We start from the raw sequence: 24,227 nt of genomic DNA on the forward strand, positions 1-24,227 counted from the left end.
TTCAACATGGCTGCGGGGCATTGCACATGGTGCTTGGATGAGTGTCTATAAGCCATTGAATCTTAAAAATAGTATATATTTTGTTAACTTCTTTATATCCTCAATATTACAAAGACATATACCATGGAAGGCGATATACGGTAAATTAATTTTACTTTAAAATATTGTGTAACAACATCACTTCTGAACGACAAGGTCGAAACGCTAGAACAATAATCGGCGAATGTATGTTTATTAGGTTATGTGTACAAAACATGTAATTCTGTATTTGTTTCTTTTATTAGCGAAGGATTGGTGGTAGGAATGGGTAATCCACTCCTAGATATTTCTGCGATTGTTGATGCAGAATTCCTGGCTAAATATGATATGATTCCCAACAACGCTATTTTAGCAGAAGACAAACATAAACCTCTTTACGACGAAATGATTGAGAAGTACCAAGTGGATTACATTCCTGGTGGAGCAACACAAAATTCTCTGAGAGTGGCCCAGGTAATAATTGTTTGTTTTAAATGTCGATTTTTGTACGTATTCAAAAAATAAATTAAAGGATGAAAGTACTTTAATGAAAATTATAGGTCTAAGAGAAATCTTCAATGAATTAAATAATAATTACATTAAGCGAATACTTGTAACAAATAAGAAAAGTACTAATTTTAAGTAGTAGCTTGCGTAGTTACTCTTGAAATTAGTATTTAATCTAGTAGAACATGGAAATGTTTATGGTGATCGAAGTGTAATTATTGTGTATTAATTTTCACAGTGGATCTTGAAGAAGCCAAATGTAACTGTATTCATGGGTTGTGTCGGTCAAGATAAATACAGCAAAATTCTGGAGACTAAAGCTAGAAACGAAGGTGTAAATGTACAGTATCAATACACAGACCGAGTGCCTACAGGTTGGTTATTTTGTATTCAAAAATACTGAAGTGTGTTCAGATTCTTGTGAATACCTACCAAAACATCTTTATAGCATTAGAACATTCACGTTCATTGACTATATAAATAATATTGAAAGGTCATTAAGCAGTAGGCTAGGCCTAATTGTTCCTTTCTGCATCAATAGAAGATGTGCGTTGTTTCTTAATGACAGAAGAGCTTAGCAGGTGAATAAAAATCTAAAGCAGTTATTTTGTGTTATCCCTATATTAAATAAGAAGATTAAATCTTGATCACTGATTCTTATGTGGTCTAATGTTAACATGATCAGCCTTTCGTTTCAAATTTATTTAGTGATACATTATTTTGGTTCTCTTTACAGGAACGTGTGGCGTCCTTATTACCAATAATGGTAATGATCGCTCATTGGTTGCCAGCTTAGCAGCAGCTAATTGTTTTACGATAGATCATATTCGCAAACCAGAGAATAGGGCATATATAGAAAATGCCAAGTTCTTCTATATTTCAGTAAGTGTGAATTCACTTAAGCAAACTAAGCAGTTATTTGTGTTTATACAATATATCATTTTCTCTTTTATGGTAGTGTTTATGTAATTTTATAGTCACTTTAAAGTGCTTACATTCTCAGTAAGTCGTTGGATTCACTGTTCACAACTTGAAAACTGCTCAAAGGCGACACTTTTTTAAGAACGTAAAAATTTTTGCATGGCTTTCTTTGGTAGGAAATCAAACGAGATTTATGTTACAGAAAGTTAGAATAATGCTGATACTTTACTTAAGGCTTTTAGAGAACCTGGGGGTTGAGAGAGGAACAGAGGCTAAGGGTGTTTGAGAATAAGGTGCTTAGAAAAGTATTTGGTGCTAAGAGGGATGAAGTTACAGGACAATGGAGAAAGTTACACAGCATAGAACTGCACGCATTGTATTCTTCACCTGATATAATTAGGAACATAAAATCCAGACGTTTTAGATAGGCAGGGCATGTAGCATATATGGGCGAATCCAGAAATGCATATAGAGTGTTAGTTGGGAGACCAGAGGGGGAAAAAGACCTTTGGGGAGGCCGAGACGTAGATGGGAGGACACTTAAAATGGATTTGAGGGAGGTGGATACAATGATAGGGACTGAATTAATCTTGCTCAGGATTGGGACTGATGGCGGACTTATGTGAGGGCAGCAATGAACCTCCGGGTTCTCTAAAAGCCATTTGTAAGTAAGTAAGTCTCTCGTCATAACCATTAGTCCACAGAATGGTTGAAAAATTCTTTACAAGACAAACTTTGATAGTGTATTTCAATCAATTTCAAGTGTCGAAAAAATTTTATTCATGTAATACAGAAGTGATTTCAATATAAATTTTACGAAAGATATTCGATTATTAGGCTACTTCAAAACTTCACATTGTCAATTCATCACAAGTCTTATATTTGCCGAATTTGACTTTTTACCTGTTGTGTATGTTATGTTTTGCAAAGGCTACCATTCTGTAAAATATAAAAAAAAAAAAAATACTAAGTCCGAATCTTATCCCTAAGCTAAGTGGATTATTATCCATGACCACTTCTAGATTTGAAAGCATTAACAAACTTCGCAAAATATTTATTTATATGCATAGTAATCATCACTGATTCAGTCTTGAAACGTTTGTTCCTCTGCAGCCTTGGTTTTCTTAGTATAAAAAATAGAAAAACTTTTTGAACCTTGAAGTTTAAGCACATTGTAATACCAGAGTTTACACAAAATGTGATAATTTATAAATTAAAGTTTTAGAAAGAAATTGTAGCAGGCAGTGGTTTAGTTCCCTACTTCCATAAGCTGCAATGTGTTTCAACATGTTATCTTATCTACATTTTCCAAGTGTCGCCCATTATCTAGAATTATGTAACTTGTTCATGCTCATATATCACTTTGGGATAATTTGATAAGGGTTATCATATTTATTACAAGGACTTTTGAAGTCAAAATACAGTCATCCATTAAGGAGGACAATGTTTGAGTAATTGTGACAGTTATATCAAATATATATATATATGCAAGTACAGGTATTAGATGGATATCGAACAGTATTTTCACTTATTTCTTACAAAAAAAAATTCATTGCTAGATAAATGATAACGTACTTTCTTATTATACATTTTACACAAGAACTAATAAAACACTATTATACAGACTCTTGTGACAAATGAATTGTGTGCAACCATAAATTCGAAAATTTACAAGCTTCGCATCATTTCGACATAGTTACACCAGCATGAACATTTCAGGTCAAAGAAATAAAATTGTACTTTTTACACATTTTGTGTACTATAACTCAATTTCGTTATGATAATACAATATATTATGTAGTTTGTGGTTTTATTTGCTTACACCATAGGCCTACTCCAAAGATAATATAAGTAAAATAATTCAGTGTGCAGCTAAGTAAGACAAAATTTCTTTTTCTGGATTGCATACAAAAGATATTCTTGATAATCAAAAAAAGTAAGACATTTAATTTATACATTTTAAGATTAAAGTGCAGATGTATGTTGTTAATATTGCATGAAGTCATACAAAATAGCTATTCGTCACTGCACACAGGCAAATAGGATGCCCAAAACCAGCTATTTTCATGAAAATCTCGAAATGGATTTTCTTGCTCCCCCCCCCCTCCCCTCTTTTAAGGAAATTCTACTACTCACTGAGATAAAGAAATTCTCTCTCCCGTAGGGTTGCCAGATTCTGAAATTAAAAATAAGCAGCAAATTTATGAGTACAATTCTCTCTCCTGTAGGGTTGCCAGATTCTCAAATTTAAAATAAGCAACAAATTTATGACTACAATTCTCTCTCCTGTAGGGTTGCCAGATTCTCAAATTAAAAATAAGGAACAAATTTATGACTACAGTGAACTAGATCAGAGTACAATGTAAGAGTCCGATGCCGGGGTGGTATCCAGTGTGGCTTAGCGGATGAAGCATCAGCACGTAGAGCTGAAAACCCGGGTTCAAATCCCGGCGCCGGAGAGAATTTTTCTCCGTTCCATTACTCTTACATCGTATGATGACGCAGAATATCTGCATGGAAATATCATATGTACTTCGGTACATTAAAATAATAATAATATATAGATCAGAGTAGATGATTACTGATAGTGGAGTTTGAGTAAATACATTCCCTTTAAATAAAGCCACAACAAAGTGTATTACTTCAACTTTTAAGATACTATTTGCCAATTAGATATACATGAACACACATCACAGCTTGCAATGAATTGAAACTGATCAATTTCATACTTACTGATTTCTGTTTCTAGCCATCTCTAACAAAGCATTATTGGAAACAGTACTGTCATAAGATTATCAGCATTATTTGTTGTAATTGAAATACACGACTCCACAGCCAGGGACACGAGTCTAGATGAAGAAGATGATTTGTTGTAATAATTGAAATAAGTCAACAGCTCGTGTTTATTAAGTTCATTGAACTCCTGTTTCTGCCATTTCTCCAGTTGAACTATGTAGAAAATTTTATTTCAGTGAAAGCATTGGATGGAAACACTCAATATAATTGACTAACTAAAATTCTCTATTTTTTCCATGGTGGTAGGGTTTTTGACGTCATAGTGAGATAGATTATGATTATGTCTCGTGACCAGAATATTGTAAGAGATGGAACTATAAAAATTGGAGATTTATCCTTCGAAGAGGTGGAAAAATTCAAATATCTTGGAGCAACAGTAACAAATATAAATGACACTCGGGAGGAAATTAAACGCAGAATAAATATAGGAATTGCCTGTTATTATTCAGTTGAGAAGCTTTTGTCATCTAGTCTGCTGTAAAAAAATCTGAAAGTTAGAATTTATAAAACAGTTATATTATTGGTTGTTCTGTATGGCTGTGAAACTTGGACTCTCACTTTGAGAGAGGAACAGACATTAAGGGTGTTTGAGAATAGGGTTCTTAGGAAAATATTTGGGGCTAAGAGGGATGAAGTTACAGGAGAATGGAAAAAGTTACACAACGCAGAACTGCACGCATTGTATTCTTCACCTGACATAATTAGGAATATTAAATCCAGACGTTTGAGATGGGCAGGGCATGTAGCACGTATGGGCGAATCCAGAAATGCATATAGAGTGTTAATTGGGAGGCCAGAGGGAAAAAGACCTTTATGGAGGCCGAGACGTAGATGGGAGGATAATATTAAAATGGATTTGAGGGAGGTGGGATATGATGGTAGAGACTGGATTAAATCTTGCTCAGGATAGGGACCAATGGCGGGCTTATGTGAGGGCGGCAGTGAAGCTCTGGGTTCCTTAAAAGCCAGTAAGTAAGTAAGTGAGATAGAGAAGACGTACAGTCATGCAAATATATTTATGGCAATTGAGCTGCAGAGCATCAGTGAAAAAAGGAGAAAAATAATATATGGATATTTTGTAGGTAAAAATTTAAGTGAATTCCTGTCCATTAATGGTAACAATTACCTCTAATTGAGGTCTGTACAGCTATTATCAGGCAGTACATCTCACTCAATGATATGTGTCAGGGGAAGAACAATAATTGTTTGTATGCATCTGAAGTTTGATTAGAGTAATATGTTACTTTAGTCAGGAGAGGGAAAAGGACTGGCCACCTTACCCCATTATCTTCTGGCTTAGTTGCCTCTTGAGTGCTGCCTTATTGGTGTCACTTATGAGGTTCAAACGTATTTTCGGACAGTTTTGTTTTGGTGAAAATCATAGGTGAGAAACTTATTTCGCATAAATACGAGGTTGCAAATATTATAAAAAAATTAACAGCTTCTTTTGCAAGCTCTGGGTATTCTTTTGCTACTTACAGACCTGTTACTAAATCTAAAATATTACTCTGTGAAAAGATTTATTAAATCTACATACTTAGATTTCAACAAACAAAATTTGATAACACAATCTGAAGGGAAAATATTTAACTCTCTGCATCATAATCCACAGTTAATTCCCGACTTACCACGCAAATCGTCTGTAGCTGCATTTAGATTGGAACCGGGCCATGACTGTTTGGCTAAGCACCTGCATAGAATTGAGATATATCAGTCCCCTAACTGCCCATTGTGCAATTCAAATCAAGAAATGGATTCGGAACACCTCAAAGTCTGTGCTTCAGTGGCTGACCATGACAATATCTTTGAAAAATATTGGAGTGCAAGAGGTCAAATGACTTTGTCAAACGCCTGGCATTAGAAAACAATAACAATGATAACAGTTGGGTGTAATTAATGTTCTAGTGCAGTGGTTCCCAAAGAGGAGGGTCGTCTAAAGAGTTGAGGAAGGTCACGAAATTAGTTACAAAATAAAAAAAAAAATGCCTTATTAACATACACGTATTTTGTAGTTGGAGACATAAACATAAACAACATATAAAAATAAAAAAAATTCAGTAGTTATAAAGTAAAAAAATAATGTGATAAATATGCACTAATTACTCAATATACACAGTGATATTTTCAAGCTCAAGGAGATTTCTCCCTTTTGTTTTGGTGAAAATCATAGACGAGAAACTTATTTCGCATAAATACGAGGTTGCAAATATTATAAAAAATTTAACAGCTTCTTTTGCAAGCTCGATGTATTCTTTTGATACAAAACTGGTGTATGTTCTGCGAAAAAAGACTAGTTTCAATATTCCATCAGTATCAATGAGTTTTTTTTTTTTTCCTGTCAGTTGAATTCATTTCTCTAAAAGCGGATTTAGTATCCATCTGTGACTACCATAATTGGTTTGAGTTTCTTCCGGAAAATACTCAAAAAGTTTCTGTTTAAAATCATACTTTGGGTGGTGTCCACTGTTTTGGTAAAGTTATAGTTGTTTGCAATTTTACAGGTATCTGTATTTGTATTTTTCGAATGAGTGAAGAACTGATACTGTAATAGTTCACACCCGTGGAGTAATGGTTAGCGTGTCTGGCCTCGAAACCAGGTGGCCCAGGTTCGATTCCCGGTCAGAGCAAGTTACCTGGTTGAGGTTTTTTCCGGAGTTTTCCCTCAACCCAGTTTGAGCAAATGCTGGATAACTTTCGGTGCTGGACCACGGACTCATTTCACTGGCATTATCACCTTCATCTCATTCAGATGCTAAATAACTTAAGATGTTGATAAAGTGTCGTAAAATAACCTACTAAAAAAAAAAAAAGATGCTGTAATGGGGTGTCGTGAAAAGAAATCTTGCCCAAAAGTGGGTTGTACTTGTAAGTTCAGAAAGTTTGGGCGCACTGTTCTAGTATAAGCTGGAGATTACAGAGAGAACATGTTGTTGACGAAAATTCTGGTGAAATCTTGTCTTTAAGGATTACTGTTGAATCTCTTAGTAACGGATCTAAGAGATAAGTTCTCCTTCGCATACTCCTCTGATGGTGTACCCATTATGTAACTGTGAAATGTTGGATGTTTCTAAATTTATGACAGTGCAAAAGCCCAAAAATCCAGCACTGTGCCGAACATTAATGTTTGAAATCATACTAATAAACAACACCACTGAACATTTTATCATTATGACCTTGTATAAATAATATTGGTTCAAGGCCACCAAACAAACTTGTGTAAAAATGACAAAGTTTGGACAATCCCTCTACTCATCGTGAAATGAAAGCATGGGATATTTACGTTGGACTGTTTATGTTGCATATAAAGGCAAAATAACAGACAAATTTAAGCTTTAAGATTTATAACTTCATTAGTATTCCACTACAGAGTTAAATTTTGCACAGAGAAAATAAGAACTGCAATTCGTTCATTTTGAAGTGCTCACTTAAGAGAATTAATATTTTAAAGAGTTCCCCAGGAGAGTAAAGGAGATTTTTAATTTTCCGTAATTAAAGATATCTGAAAGTAGAGGTTGTATTGTATATTGATCATGATCTTCATTATCTACAATACAGTCTAGGCCCTTTGTCTGTTTCAGACTTCATTTAGAATTCATCCTACCATCTCTTTCTAGATCTTCCATGTGGATTGTAGTTGTTTATAGTTCTTGTGATTAATATGGCTAGCATACATTTGACACGTTTCCGTCAATTAATCTGGTAATCTTTTGTTGTGTTAGGATGTTCTGCATTTTTAATTCTGTTGTAATATCCTCACGTTTCTTTCTGTCAATCGAAGTGTATCCTGCCACAAATCTATACATTGGAGTGCTGACGTCACTAGTTTGTGTATGCTTGCATGAATGAGTGGAAATAACCTTCGGGTATAAATTCTGCTTATCTGTTTAAGGTAGATCGTCAGTTTCATGTATGTAAATGAGTTACACTTTCTACAATGCCTTCTTTCTTCTATCTCAGAGTGTATCATAGGTCATCAATATTTGCGTCATTCAAGTGTTTTTAAATGTAACATATGATGTAACCACACAGAGGTTTCATCTGTTGTTTTTGTTTTTTCATATTTATGGTACTTGCGGATTCTCAACAGCTGTGATTCCAGTTTGTCTTAGTCCGTGTAACATGTTGTATGCAATTCTTGTTAAATTATTGATTCAATTAGTTCTGTTCTCAGTTACTTGCTATTCTTTTATCGTATAAGTCCTTCATATAAATTGCATACATAAGTAAAAAATCACTTTAATTCTTTTTAGAAATTCAGCTATGCCATTTTTCCTCTTGCATCACAATGTGCTTCATTCCTTTATTTTTCACTGTCTAGGTTTCCTCAAGTCAGAACATGTTCCTTCAATACTGCAGGTTTTGTGTAGACTTCGGTATGATAAATTGAATACAGATATGATCTGTTATAGTTCTAAAGTATATACTATTATTTGTTGAATGGATGTATCAGTTTAATTTGTCATGCTATGTTTTCAAACCGTTTTTTATTTTTTCCCCTTTTTTATTTGCATAATTTTTTTCTCTAATTACAGGCTGTTTAATGTAAAGTTGAATATTCATCGATTTCTTAATAGTTATCATAGTTCTTGTGCTTTCTTTAACCAGTTTTTCCTTGAACATAAGATTTTAAATAAATACGGTAGTTTTAGAGGTAATAATCGCATCAAACGTTGTAAAAAGTCATTACAAAATATTCATAATGTTTCCAAATTCATGAATTTTTGGTGTTGTTATTCTGTAATCTTGTTGCGACAAAGATATTTTTGTTTCCAAAAACTATAATTTGGTGCTTTGTTTATGTCCCAAAATTGTAAAAGCAAGGAAATTTTCTCCATTTATAAATTAACCTGAATTTTTGCGTCATACAAAATATCATAAATTTAAATATCTTAAGTAGCGATTTTTGTGTGAGTCGTAATAAGTATATTTCATGATTAGTTAATAATTTTATAAAATTGTACTATTTTGTCATTAATGGTTATTAGTGGACCATAATGTATTGTACAGTAGTAGCAAAAAAACCGGACCAACTCTTGTAGCTAATTTCAGAACCTTGTTCGCTCCAGAGCATGAGAGACTGGTAACTAAGACTTTCGTGGTTCGAATCCTGCCTGGAAAGGAAACTTTTTTTTTTTTGGTTCCTTATTCAAATTTATTCACAATACTTTTCGATTGCAGCGATATTTTACTACTTAATTAACTTATTATTCCCAGAACATGAATTTTACCAGCAATCGAAAAGTATTGGGAATAAATTTGAATAAGGAACAAAAAAAAGTTCCTTCTCAGGCAGGATTCGAACTACGAAAGTCTTAGTTACCAGTCTATCGTGCTCTGGAGTGAATAAGGCTCTGAAATCAGCTACAAGGGTCGGTCTGGTTTTTTATGCCACTACTGTACATTGAAATCTTGAATATATTTTATCTATGTAATCAGTGACTATATCGTCTTGATCTGATATAATCCATTTGTTCTGTGATACTGTAAAACTCATTAAAATAACTTTAAAAAATCTTATTAAGTTTGAGTAATTATTTAAATTTTTGCAATTAGAATTAATTATTCCCATCCAGCAAATATATCTCACAGTTTTATAATACTGACAAGTTCATATCCATAACTCTCATCTAACTTACCTGAGTGAATGGGAAAGGAATAACCTCATTTCTGCAACCGTTCCCTGAATTACATCAGTTTAGGTTACCATGGCTATTTACCATGTTGTTAAACATTCACTAACACAACATCAGTTTGTATGAAGTGTATTTTGCAATTGAGCTGAACTGGCAATGTTGCAAGTGTATTGCATGGTAACTTTCGGGCACATATTCTGGTCAACTGAGTTGTAGGTATCAGCATCATTTATCATGGTTGAATTAGTAATACTTCTGCTAAAAGTTGTACATAAATTGTGCAGAACATGCATCATAAACAGACGCATAAGCAGAGATAAGGGGGAATATGAGAGGACAATGCCCACCCCTTCAGGTCAAAGTAATATTGCCTTCTGTCTCTCTCTAGCATTAGATACGAAGAAAACCTAATTCTGAAAAGTTGTAATAGGTTTATCTACAAATTAATATACAAATTAACGATTACATGAACGTTATGTTTCTAAATGTAGGCATCATTATGAGATTTATCCTTGTATAGTATGGATAAGAAAGAATTGGGACAAGCCTGGAACATTTTCTAGAGAAAGTTCATTCAAGTCACTTCGTATGACATTGAGTTTGCGAGATATCTGTTCCTATGGAAGTAAATCTTCTTCTTCTTCTTCTTCTTCTTCTTCTTCTTCTTCTTCTCTTGTACGGAGAAGGAATTCGAAGACTTACACTGCAGCCTGAGGCTTATTGTGCTTACCACTTCTATTCTGTGAAAGATTAAGTAGCCAAATGGCCGTGCTCTTGTGCAAGTACAGTATTCCGCACCATGAACTTAATCCAGGTTATATTATGATGATAATGATTATATGTGAATTAATGATAGGAAAATGAGTCCAAGATCCAATGCCGAAAGTTGCCCAGCTATTCTGCTTCAATTGATTGAGGGGAAAATCCCAACCAGGTAACTTGTCCCAACTAGAATTTTAACTCAGGCCTGATCATTTCACGGTCAGACTTGCCAACTGTCACTTCACAGCGGTGGGCAAGTAAATGTATTACTAATAATGAAGAACCTGCTAATAGCTCTATTGTGGATAATAGTTAATGCATCTGCTATTATTGAAGGTGATGAAGCATCCTACAGAATCAGTGATGACACAGCTCTGTAGTTCATACAAGGATCTTATATTGTTAACAATAATAATAAATATCATTTTATATAATTGACATTTTGCTCTATATAGCTAAGCAAGGTAGAGGATTCAGAGGACATAATGAATGTTTATTTTTTCATTGTTTATGTGTATTGTACAGTATGCATTTGTCTTTTTATGCTCATGATAAGAATACATATTTATGAACTAGGCTAGTTTATTTTATCATCCTCTTGCGCCCCCCCCCCTCTCCAAGAAACACATTCTATCCCCATCTATGCACAGACAGATATTCTATAAATAAAGTGATTGTAATTATAGGTAATTATAGAAACATTTAAATTATATTTGTTTTTTTATTATAAATTTGTAGGGCTTCTTCTTGACTGTGAGTCCGCCAACCATCATGGAGGTAGCAAATCATGCTCTGAAGAATGATTGTCCCTTTATGATGAATCTCAGTGCTCCGTTCCTTTCTCAGTTTTTCAAGGAGCCCATGATGCAGGCAATGCCATATGTGGATATTCTCTTTGGAAATGAGACTGTAAGTTGTCCTGTTATCATGCAGGATATATTATTTCTTATATAACTTTGTTTGTAGTCATATCAAAGTAGGTATTGTGATAATTATGAATAACTTAGAATTTTTGCTGTCATTCTCACATTTTACATTTGTATTGTAAACTTAGAGTTTGAGGGTGTTGTAATGTTCTGTGGCTTACAATAGTGTTGTAATAATAACAAAATAAATGACTGTGTAGCCTCTATACGCAACAGAACTTAAACTTCTTAAGCTGTAAACGTGTAATAGTCTTTTTAAATGTTTTTACAATGATGAACGATAAATTATGGTTACATACAGGATGAACCGTAAGTAATGTCATTAATTTCTGGGGCATCGTGATCTAAGGCATCCTGCCTAGGACTGGTTCGAGTCCTCATGGGGGAAGAAATTTTCTCATGAAATTTATCCGGTTGCGAATGCCAACTATAATAGCTGGGGGGATCATTGTGCTAACCACACAATGCCTCCATTCTGGTTGGATGATCATCCACTTCTGCTTCGGCATGTGGACGTGAGGCCAGCAGCTGGCTGGTCGGTCTAGGCCCTTCACGGGCTGTAGCGCCACAGATTATTATTCTTTGAGAAACAGAATAGTTTAATACAAATTTGCTTCTTTTTGCTTCCTGTACAGGATGAAAATTGTTTTATGTGAAACATTTCATAGCATGTTTTGGGAAAGTCATTGATTTAATTCTCAATATGCTCAGTCAGTTTAAGAGAGCAGTGCATTATGATAATACTGTAGATTATTGAAAGAATTTTAGTTTTGTCCTTTAATTGTGCAGATATTTGATACGTAACTTTTCATTCTGAAAAGGAATTTTACAATGTTACATTGTTCAGATCAAATTTTTGCACATTTAAAGGACAAAACTAAAATTCTTTCAATCATTTATTATCATAATACACTGCTCTCTCAAATTGACTGAGCATATTGGGAATTAAATCAGTGGCTTTTCCAAAATACACTATGAAATGTTTCATATAAAACAATTTTTTTCTCGAGGAAAGGAGCAAAAGGAGCAAAATTGTATTAAACGTTTTTGTTTGAAATACCTCAAAGAATAACCCCTGAAATTAATTACATTACTTACAGTTCACCTACATTACATATTTGAAAAATGAAACAATTGGTTTATGATAACTAAAATAAGATATGGAGAATGAAGGACATAAAACCTATTTCATTGTTTATAAATTGCTTTTCGAGTATTTTATGAGCACTTTTATTGTATTTGTTTTAAATTCTTTATATGGTGAACTATGATTTAATTCCAAATCACTGATACCAATTCGATCAGGCATTGCACTCATTGATTATTGGCAATGTAGGAACATTCACTAAATCATTGACACTTTGTAACTGAACTGCAGAAGAGAAGTTAGAACATGCTTCCTTTGCTCTCATCATTTGAATAAAACAACCTAAATTCATCACTCACCAACTTACCACTATTTTCCCACCTCACTTCTGATATTCCCATCACATCCATTCTGCTTCTTCTCATTTCTTCCTTCAAGTTTGCCAGCTAATCTGCTTTTAGAAGAATCCCTACATTCCACGTTCCAATCCTCAATTTTCTTTTCTTCTCTCTTGGGTTGCTTCATAATGTGTCCTTCCCCAGTGTTGAATGATATCATTGGTTAATTCCTTTATGTTTTGGTGGTATAAGAATTACAGTCAGTTCACATTGGAAGCATATGTTAGACTTCAGTTATTTAATCTTGGTTTACTGTTACTGTCATAGGAAGCAGCTGCATTTGCAAAAGAACAGGGATTTGGAACAGATGATCTGATGGAGATTGCTCTTAAAATAACTCAGTTGCCAAAGAAGAACACTAAAAGGGCAAGGATAGCAATTATTACACATGGGCAGAATCCAGTTATTCTTGCAAAAGGTAACATCCTTAGAAGAGTAATGCTGAGAGCCTTATGGTCCTTTTTGTACTAATATAGAGTTGCAAAAATATTCACTAACATTAATGGTTTGCTCAAGGGTCCTCTAACTCAAATGTCTGATTTTGGCTCTCTAAAGTGCTCTGTACACACAAAGACTTATCGGAGATTTATTTGTACAAACTTACCTCAGGGAGATATGTCTGAATTGGATGATTGTCTATACACAATCAGATTTACCTCCTAGACTTATAATTCACAATGAAGTCATCAGAGGTCGTTGAAATCGATCATTTTCCATGAAGAAATGCGACCACTCGAGAAATACTATTCCTTCATGGTTTTACATTCATATAAATGCGTGAGAATAGTTTATCAAATCTGTACTTCCATAGCTTGCCGCCATTTTGGTCCAGAGAACTGCTTAAAACGAAACACTGACGAAATGTCACCACATTCTCACAGTATCATTTTTTCTGTGTTCACTTTTTCTCCCGTTTAATTTGGAGAGTACTACAGTTAGAAAAATTCAAGCAGCCCCAGAAGTCTGGAGACTTATCTCAAGGCCAAAAGCCTCAATACTTTTCGCCCATACACGAGATTTGCCTGTGGATTTAGGCTTGTGCAGATTTACCTTCAGACAAGTCTCTGTGTGTAGGCGCCCTTAAGAATAATTAGCTAACCAGCTTCCAAAACTTCGATTTGTTGACAAACTTTATTTCACAGGCAGATATATTGATAAACAGTAGTAGGACACTGCTATGCATTACTTTTCAACATAGTCACTATGCTTGCTCCAATTGTAGATCAAGGGATTGTTGCTGGTATAAAAGAAATCTACGTCAAGTCCCTGAAACCACATCATGAGAGTTTGCTGAATGGCCTTATTGGTGTTGAATCACTTACCACTCAGGTGCTTCTTCAACAGTCCAAAGAAATTAAAATCACTGGGTTCTAGGTAGGGGCTGTAGGGAGGATGGTCCAGTATCTCTCACGGAAGTGCCATTTCACACTATACACCACTGATATTGCGAGGGTCTGACATAACATATACGCCATTTAATGGCTGCATGATAAAGCTGTGGTCTGTTGCAGTAGTCTGGCAGAATACTCGAACAAGAAGGGGAATATGTTACCTGTGAGAGCTCTTGTTACCTTACTTTATTAATCATCCTCGTAGTTGACAAACTCTTTTGAATTATTGTGTTCGTTCTATTAAAACTTTTATAACCCTATAGATTATTAAATTTCGCCTTGGAAAGTGTGTATGTTCTTTTCATGTCAAATATTACCAGAGTGCAGGATCACATTACAGATGTTTGTTTGAGTGGGTCTAGAGTTTGGTGTGTTGTGTGTGTGTTTTTTTCTCTCTGTGGTAACAGCGCATTTTGTATCTTCATCCTAGTATGATAGGGACTATAATGTTACAGTGGAAGAAATAGATTCAAGGTACATTTCACCAGTATGAAAACTTTCGTGAGTGGGTAGGTTGATGGAAGATGGACGGACGGAGCAACTAACTGTGATATATACAACCATACAGATATCAAACTGAAACGTGTAGCAAGCATAAAGTTAAAATAGAGGTGCGAAAAATGAGAAACAGAATCGATGTCATATCATACAGATGATTTAACATTTCCATTCTAATTTATAAGTCTGAAAATTGTGATCAAGATATTGGTAATGATTTGCTAAAGAGTAGGTAGCACTATTTTGTGTGCTGTTTCTTGGATTTCAAGCGAATAAGCATTTACGTATTTCAATATCGAAGAAACTTTTTTTTTTAGAGCACAATATATTTTCAGTTGGAGTAACTTGTTTTGTTTTCTTTCCCTCGACTTAGATGGTATTGTAAATGAATTTGCTGCCATTCAGTTGCCACCAGAAAAAGTAGTAGACACTAATGGAGCTGGAGATGCTTTTGTAGGAGGTGAGTTCATATTTATGAATTGACTTTTAGCTTAAGTTACACGTAAAAAGTAGATAAGCGTGTTTTTTAATTAAGAAACATGAATAGGAGTGAGAGAAAGCAGATTAATTATTTACTGTAAAAGAGGCTCAAATCGTCAAGTTAGTGATTTTGAGTCCATGCTGGATTATGCTTCTCTGTGATTACACACGCATTTTAATATTAAAAATTTTCTCATGTGACTTAACATGGCTGAGTATGTAGACAGTTTAAAGAGTTGATGTTGTGGTTTTCTAATGCCAGGCGTTTGACAATAAAGTCATTTGACCTCTTGCACTCCAATATTTTTCAAAGATATTATCATGACCAGCCAATGAAGCACAGATTTTGAGGTGTTCCGAATCCATTTCTTGGTTTGAGTTGCACAATGGGCAGTTAGGGGACTGATATATTCCAATTCTATGCAGGTGTTTTGCCATGGCCTGTTGCCAATCTAAATGCAGCTACAGACTATTTTCGTGGTAAATCGGGAATTAACTGTGGATTTTGATGCAGAGAGTTCCATTTTTTCCCTTGGGATTGTGTTATCAAATTTTGTTTGTTGAAGTCTATGTATGTAGATTTAATAAATCTCTTCACAGAGTAATACGTAGATTTAGTAACAGGTCTGTAAGTAGCAGTGCTGCCCTTCTTTGCTAAAGCATCTGCATTCTCGTTTCCCAGGATTCCACAATGGGATGGTATCCATTGGAATACAATTATTTTATTGAGTGATATTAATTGAGAGAGCATTTTAGTTATTTCTGCTGTTTGAGATGAAGGTATGTGTTTAGAGACGATTGACAGAATGATAGAGTTGAATGTAAAAAGAGGCCTAAGATACTGACTCAGGTATCTTTTAACTTTCAATGCTGGTAGCTCTCTTAGTAGCATTTATTGGTAGTTTATTAACTAGCCACAGTGTAGTTATGCAATACGAGGGCATGCAGCTTGAATGTAATGTCTCAGACACTGTCATGGATTCAGATCAGTTATAATAAAATAGTTAATAAATTTTACAGAATCAATCCAAATGAATCAGAAATTCAAATAAACAGGGTTCCACTGTATTTATTTAGTTCAGAATCTGACTCTTTGATGTTGTTTCTAGTTATTGTATTGAAAAGTGAGTAGTTTATGCTAGTAGATATTTTAATAAGTTTTGTCAGTAATTGCTGCAGATTTGAAAGGTAACAGAATAAATCAATAGCCAGAACTCTCCTCCATCTTTTTAGTAAAAAAAAGTCCGAAACTGACTCTACCAGAAATTCTAGCTTATCATATGGTAAGTACAAGTAATTAGAAAAACAAGTTGGTTTGCAGAGAGAAGGTGTGCTGCTGTGTTCATACGATGTAACTCTTAAATGACTAATTGTTTGATGAAATGGATTTTTTCCTGATGACTTAAGCATATTGATATACAGAAAAATTTACACTGGAACCTCTGTTTAACGTTTTTCTTGGGACAAAAAATAATTAACCTTAAATGGGGATTGACCAGTGGCGGCTCGTGGGTATTGAATTCAAGGGGGCTGCATACAAAAATAAACCATGCAATTACCTTATGTAAAGATTAGTTCCATGCGCCTTGTCTTGTAGGTTGCAAACTTTTTAAATCATCTTCTTATTAAAATCCGATGTCGTTTAACATAGTCTTTACAATGGAAAACATAGCTAATGCGGTCAGTCTCTCTTCTCTCATCGTATTTCTGAGATAGGATTTTACTCTCTTCAAACACAAAAAGCAACGGTCTGGTTCGGAAGTTGTCATTGGTGTGGTGATAGCTATGTGTAGTAGTTACACAACTTCTGAAAATGAGGCCTGCAAGTTCTCAGATAGGAGAAATTGCAAGAGCTTGAATGAGTCACTGATATTTTTTAATTCTTGTCTCTGATACAACACATTGGAAAAAGCTTCACACATACATTTAGGTCATTTTCAGGAAATGAGCTTTTGTAGCATTCAAATTTTTCTTGACACAAAAGAGAAGATAATATCAGATGATCTATGAACTGGAATTGGGTGTTAGCTTGTGTGATAATGAGGTCACACACTTCCTTGGCTGCCGCAACCCTTGTCTGAATCCATTCGACCTTACGACGCTTTTTAGGGTTTTCATTTTCACAGATCTCGCTGCTCAACTGGCACTGTTCCGTATTGTCTGTATGGCATTAACAAAGCTTGATATGTATAGTCGGCTTCGGTAGCATAGTCGGTTGCAGGTTCGATCCTGGCCCAGGTCGATGGCATTTAAATGTGTTTAAATGAGACAGGCTCGTGTCAGTAGATTTACTGGAATTTAAAAGAATCCTGCGGGACAAAATTCCGGCACACCGGCGATGCTGATATAACCCCTGCAGATGCGAGTGTCAAATAAACCATAATTTAATTTTTTTATTTGCAGATTTGAACCTTAGAAATATCTAAATGGTGATGTTGTAGTTGGTTGTATAATATATCTACATGATACATCAATAAATGAAAAAAACAGCCAGAAATTGAATTCAGGATCTTCAAGAGTAAGCACCAGGGCACTTGCCTCATTTATTGCGATGTTGTTAGATGTTTCAGATTCCATTATGGTTTGAAAACATTCTAGCAATGGATCCTTCTTCTCATGAACAACATTTACTTACTTACTTACAAATGGCTTTTAAGGAACCCGAAGGTTCATTGCCGCCCTCACATAAGCCCGCCATCGGTCCCTATCCTGTGCAAGATTAAGCCAGTCTCTATCATCATACCCCACCTCCCTCAAATCCATTTTAATATTATCCTCCCATCTACGTCTCGGCCTCCCTAAAGGTCTTTTTCCCTCCGGTCTCCCAACTAACACTCTATATGCATTTCTGGATTCGCCCATACGTGCTACATGCCCTGCCCATCTCAAACGTCTGGATTTCAAGTTCCTAATTATGTCAGGTGAAGAATACAATGCGTGCAGTTCTGTGTTGTGTAACTTTCTCCATTCTCCTGTAACTTCATCCCGCTTAGCCCCAAATATTTTCCTAAGCACCTTATTCTCAAACACCCTTAACCTATGTTCCTCTCTCAGAGTGAGAGTCCAAGTTTCACAGCCATATAGAAGAACCGGTAATATAACTGTTTTATAAATTCTAACTTTCAGATTTTTGGACAGCAGACTGGATGATAAGAGCTTCTCAACCGAATAATAACACGCATTTCCCATATTTATTTTGCGTTTAATTTCCTCCCGAGTGTCATTTATATTTGTTACTGTTGCTCCAAGATATTTGAATTTTTCCACCTCTTCGAAGGATAAATCTCCAATTTTTATATTTCCATTTCGTACAATATTCCCGTCACGAGACATAATCATATACTTTGTCTTTTCGGGATTTACTTCCAAACCGATCGCTTTACTTGCTTCAAGTAAAATTTCCGTGTTTTCCCTAACCGTTTGTGTATTTTCTCCTAACATATTCACGTCATCTGCATAGACAAGAAGCTGATGTAGCCCGTTCAATTCCAAACCCTGCCTGTTATCCTGAACTTTCCTAATGGCATATTCTAAAGCGAAGTTAAAAAGTAAAGGTGATAGTGCATCTCCCTGCTTTAGCCCGCAGTGAATTGGAAAAGGATCAGATAGAAACTGACCTATACGGACTCTGCTGTATGTTTCACTGAGACACATTTTAATTAATCGAACTAGTTTCTTGGGAATACCAAATTCAATAAGAATATCATATAATACTTCCCTCTTAACCGAGTCATATGCCTTTTTGAAATCTATGAATAACTGATGTACTGTACCCTTATACTCCCATTTTTTCTCCATTATCTGCCGAATACAAAAAATCTGATCAATAGTCGATCTATTACGCCGAAAACCGCACTGATGATCCCCAATAATTTCATCTACGTACGGAGTTAATCTCCTCAAAAGAATATTGGACAAAATTTTGTACGACGTCAACAAAAGTGATATTCCTCGAAAGTTACCACAGTTGGTTTTGTCCCCCTTTTTAAAAATAGGTACAATTATGGACTCCTTCCATTGTTCTGGTACAATTTCCTTTTCCCAAATAGCAAGTACAAGTTTATAAATTTCGCTATATAATGCACTTCCACCCTCTTGTATTAATTCTGCTGGAATTTGATCGATACCTGGAGACTTGTACTTTTTCAGATTTTCTATCGCAATTTCGACTTCTGAAAGGGTGGGTTCGGGTATAAATGGCTCAGCAGTTTGTATTTCAATATCGTCCCGATCATTTCTATTTGGCCTATGTACATTTAGTAGTTGCGCAAAATAGTTTTTCCATCTGTTTAGGATTGATGGAGGGTCTGCAAGCAAGTCACCATTCTCATCCTTGATCACATTTACCCTTGACTGATATCCGTTCTTAAATTCCTTTATACCCTTATATAAATCTCGAATGTTTTTATTCTTACTATTTGTTTCTACCTCATTCAGTTTTTCCTTCAAGTAACCTCTCTTTTTATTCCTAAGTGTACGACTTGCTTCCCGTCTTTCATTGAAATAATTATCTCTCTTCTCCTCGACTGGATCCTGTAAGAATTTCAATTTTGCCTGTTTCCTTCTTTCTACTACCATGCAACAATCTTCATCAAACCACGGTTTCTTTTTCTTAGTTTCATAATAACCTATGCTCTGCTCAGCTGCAATTTTGATACTATCTCTGATATTTTCCCACACGCTATTAACATCTAATTCTTTCTCAACTTCGTCGGAACTTTCTAAAGTGGCAAACCTATTCGAAATTTCGACCTGATAATTTTGCTTAGCTTCCTCGTCCTTTAATTTCAAAATATTGAATTTGGTAATATTAACTTGTTGCTCTACTCGCTTGGCTACTGATAATCTTTCTCTTAATTCTCCAATCACCAAATAATGGTCAGAATTACAGTCTGCACCCCTGAAAGTTCGAATATCTACTATACTAGTATGTCTCCGTTTATCTATCAAGATGTGATCTATTTGGTTGTGTGTCAATCCATCTGGAGAAGTCCAAGTATATTTATGTATATCCTTATGGGGGAATGTTGTACTTTTGACAATTAAATTTTTCGATGTGGCAAAGTTGACTAATCTAACTCCATTGTCACTACTAATTGCGTGTAGGCTCTCTTTTCCAATAGTTGGTCTAAAAATATCCTCCCGTCCTACTTTAGCGTTGAAATCCCCCAATAAAATTTTCATGTGATACCTAGGGAACTGATCAAAAGTATGTTCCAATTCCTCATAGAAGCTATCCTTTATATAGTCGTCTTTCTCTTCTGTAGGGGCGTGAGCATTTATAACTATGATGTCGCACCATCTACCCTTAAGTACTAAATATGATAACCTGTCACTGATAACAACATTTACTGTTCTCATTTTAAAACTCCATCTTGTTGCCCCAGCTGATGGAATTGTCTTTGAAACACATTAATCTAATACAGACAGTGTGGAGATCAAGAGAAGAAAGCAGGGATACTGGATAAATCAGCAAAAATATGAAAGCTTTGTAGGCTATTTTGTTTAGCAGCTCTTTCCATTATATGAGATTCAACTGATGGGCACTTAATTTCACATTTCTCCTGAATTGCTAAGGTACTTAACTGAATAGACTGTAAATACTGTACAGAATTAAACATTGTTGCACTTGTTATACTCTCAACATTAAAGAAAGGTATTTCAAACTGCTGCAAATGTTGCAGCGCCTGGAAACTCTGGATTCATGGAAAGTGGCTAGCCGGGGGAGGGGTAAAACTAACGCGCAAAGCATCCGAGACGAGACTGGCAGCTCCAGGGTAGGAAGTTGCTTCACCATCCGTCCTTGTCTCTCAATTCTCTATGGCAGCACCAGGGGAGGAAGTGACTTCACTAATGATTGCGTGCATGTCAATGAAAGCGAATTTTTTAAAAAATTCGAGCCGCTAAATAGACTGTTTAATAAATGTATTTCACGACATAAAACGAGACAAGAGCCACAAATGTCTGGGGGTGCTGCAGCTCCGCATTTTGAATACTTTCGCAAAAGAAAGAAAATGAGTCTTCTTGTACAGAAGCAAGCTGACATTGACAATGGTAGATAAAAGTTTTTAATAGGAGTATTTTCTGTAGTTATTATTATTTTTAATATAAAATAGGATAATTGACTTGCTGTGTAGATGATAATCAAATTAAAATCACGATTTTAGTGACTGATATTTATTTACTACATACAGTTGGTTCTGTATGTGTTATTTTTTGTCTAATAAAATAAAATTTTCTTCGAATTTCACTTCTCAAAATAATCATAATCATAATATATACGGTACAGGAAGGCTATTGAATGCACTGAATTCCTGTGGCATTTAAATTTGTTATAGATGACTGCTATGATAACAAAATATTTCGTCGTCACCAGTCGAACTAGGGAAAATTACCAGATAATATGTTATTGGAGGCAAGCATTTGCTAAAAGATCACAAAACAAATAAAGATCTTTATTGTCAGATCACAAAACAAATCAAGATCTTCATTGCCAGATCTTATGATTACAATAATGACAATGATCGAAGCAGAGCATATACCCCAGGATCAGAAATTGAAAGCAATCTAGAGGAATTAATATATGAAGAGTCCACTGCAAGAATGATGGATGTCATTTGGCATACATTTTGCAGGAGAAGCGATTGAAAGTTTGAAATGCTTAGCACTCAAAGCTCCGATCATTACTGGACAATGACTATCAGTGTTAATGCCATGTAACTCTCTATGTACATTCTATATGTCTTAAGCTATGCACTGACAGTTTTGGTTCATTTTCGACAAAAAGTGACATCCATCACTCTTGCAGTGGACTCTTCATATAACACAAGAAAAAAAAAACAGCTACTATTAAAGTCTCTTATAATGGTTCAGATCTGCAATAAAAGCACATTTTGAAAACTTCCTCCAAGCTGTAATGAACACATCTCCTTCGAAAGATGAAGTTGGGCTTTCTTGTACGAACAATGGCAATGTTAAAACCAGTTCTTTGCAAAGTCCTTGGACAAGAGAAGTGTGCATAGAATGAACACTTCTTACAAATACTGGGCAATCAAATGTACATGGAAAGGAAGTACATGCAAGGAAAATGAAATCACTCTGGTATTTTGGTTCTGAAAAATGATATTAGGAAAACATTTTTTCGGAATTCTAGGGGCTTGATACTCATGATAAAAGGGTTGCATTTGTCGAATGTTACCGATGATTACAGTTTTGAGATCAATTGTCAGAGGATACCTGTATTCGAACACCTGTTCTCTCAGAACATTGGATAAACACGAGAAATTTGTTAGACATGTCATTCAGAATAAAAGATCAAACACTACTGAAACACTCTTCAGTGACAGACGTGGAAAATTATTAAATTTTTATTTTTGCTTCCAGGATTTCTTGCCCAACTTGTGTTGGGTAGGCCCATAGAAACATGCATCCGATGTGGAATTTGGGCTGCTACAGAAATTATTCAGCGTTCTGGCTGTACTTACGAGGGCGAAGCAATGTTTATAGAAGAGTAGACAGGTGTATAATTCAGTCCGTGGCAGTGCCTTGTTAAGAGAGACACCGGGCTCAAACTTAAATGACAGTTCAGGAAGACATGAACCTTATGTATTAGATTGTATCCTTTTCGTCCTATCCCTATTTACTGCTTTATCCACATATTAACCAAATTGGATGTTATGCATTGTAGTGATATATTTAACATGGGCAATATCTGTTCCTTATGTAGTGATAAAGAATTCAGAATTGTGTTTAAAGTCCAACAGAAGTTGCATAGGTGGATACTGCTGTAAGATTAATTAGTTATGTGCCATATAGATTACACACTTTTCGTTTTGGCATTTGGGCATATTCTCTTTTCATATATTTATCTATTGGTTAGGACTGACAAAGCTTCCAACATGGTAAGACAGTAATATCAGGGTTCAGCTTACTTTTTAATCTCACCATTGTAAAATGTTAAATAATCAAGTTATCAATGTGATTTTTACTGAGATAATGGAAAAGCAACCTGAGTGTTATTCTGAACTCCATGCCATTACAGTTGCACGAGGACCAGGTCTGAAATAAGCACCTGCCATCTAGTAGTCAACTGCCAAACCATCAGATGGAGTAGGGGTGCTGCATAGTCAGAGATTAATAGTCCCCATAACGTGTAATTGGTCAGCTTTTCTTTACCCACAGTTTGTCACCTATTGTGGCTCTCCCCTTTTTCGAATCATGAGGGTGAATGGGCCCTGTTCCCTTAAAACATTTCTTGGATATAGCCAGGAAGCAAACCTTGGACCTTGTGCTTCACAGTCTGGCAAGCTAACCACTACATGAAAATGATGTTTTGGATGTTATTTTAGAATATATTACAATTTTCGTGCTGCTTATATTAACTCAGTGTTGTCCTTAGTGGTGTAATGGTAACTCTTCTTACCTAGGAAGCAACTGTTGCAACTTAAACCCAGTTGTGGGTGATGGATTTTTTTAAGATGAACAAATTCAAAGTACACTTCTAACAGAGAAGTAGAGGTACATGGTTTTACACGTCAAGTATAAAAAAAAATTGTTGGTTGGTTGCTTGGTTGGTACCAATGTTCTGGTATCATGGTGATGAAGCTATCAGCCATTTTGCAGTCCAGTATTGTTCTGTGATGTTGAGATGAACAGGCAAAGGTTCACAATTTTCCAGCTGGTACTTATCCATGATTACGTCCTTTCCACCTAATACACAATTGGGTGAGAGGGAGATGCCAATTCTATATAAATGAGCTGCCAAACAATCATGCCCGGTCAGAAGGCGGAAGGCTGCCACTGCTGAATTT

General features: G+C 35.3%; 1 protein-coding gene across 2 annotated transcripts; it reads left to right on the forward strand.

Moving 5' to 3' along the window:
- On the forward strand, positions 1-23,386 carry Adk2 (Adenosine kinase 2). Of its 2 annotated transcripts, none has more exons than XM_069843713.1 (8): positions 1-140; positions 285-492; positions 764-899; positions 1,262-1,407; positions 11,376-11,546; positions 13,316-13,466; positions 15,311-15,397; positions 22,801-23,386. In XM_069843713.1, exons 1-8 carry the CDS (start codon positions 124-126, stop codon positions 22,929-22,931), a joined length of 1,047 nt encoding a protein of 348 aa, XP_069699814.1. In that variant the 5' UTR covers positions 1-123; the 3' UTR covers positions 22,932-23,386. The 2 variants fall into 2 exon arrangements, with proteins under 2 accessions (XP_069699814.1, XP_069699815.1); XM_069843714.1 differs by lacking the exon at positions 22,801-23,386 and adding an exon at positions 21,102-21,151.
- The last annotated feature ends 841 nt before the right edge of the window (positions 23,387-24,227 follow it).

This window comes from Periplaneta americana, chromosome 13 (genome assembly GCF_040183065.1).
Source record: "Periplaneta americana isolate PAMFEO1 chromosome 13, P.americana_PAMFEO1_priV1, whole genome shotgun sequence".
Classification (NCBI taxonomy): domain Eukaryota; kingdom Metazoa; phylum Arthropoda; class Insecta; order Blattodea; family Blattidae; genus Periplaneta; species Periplaneta americana.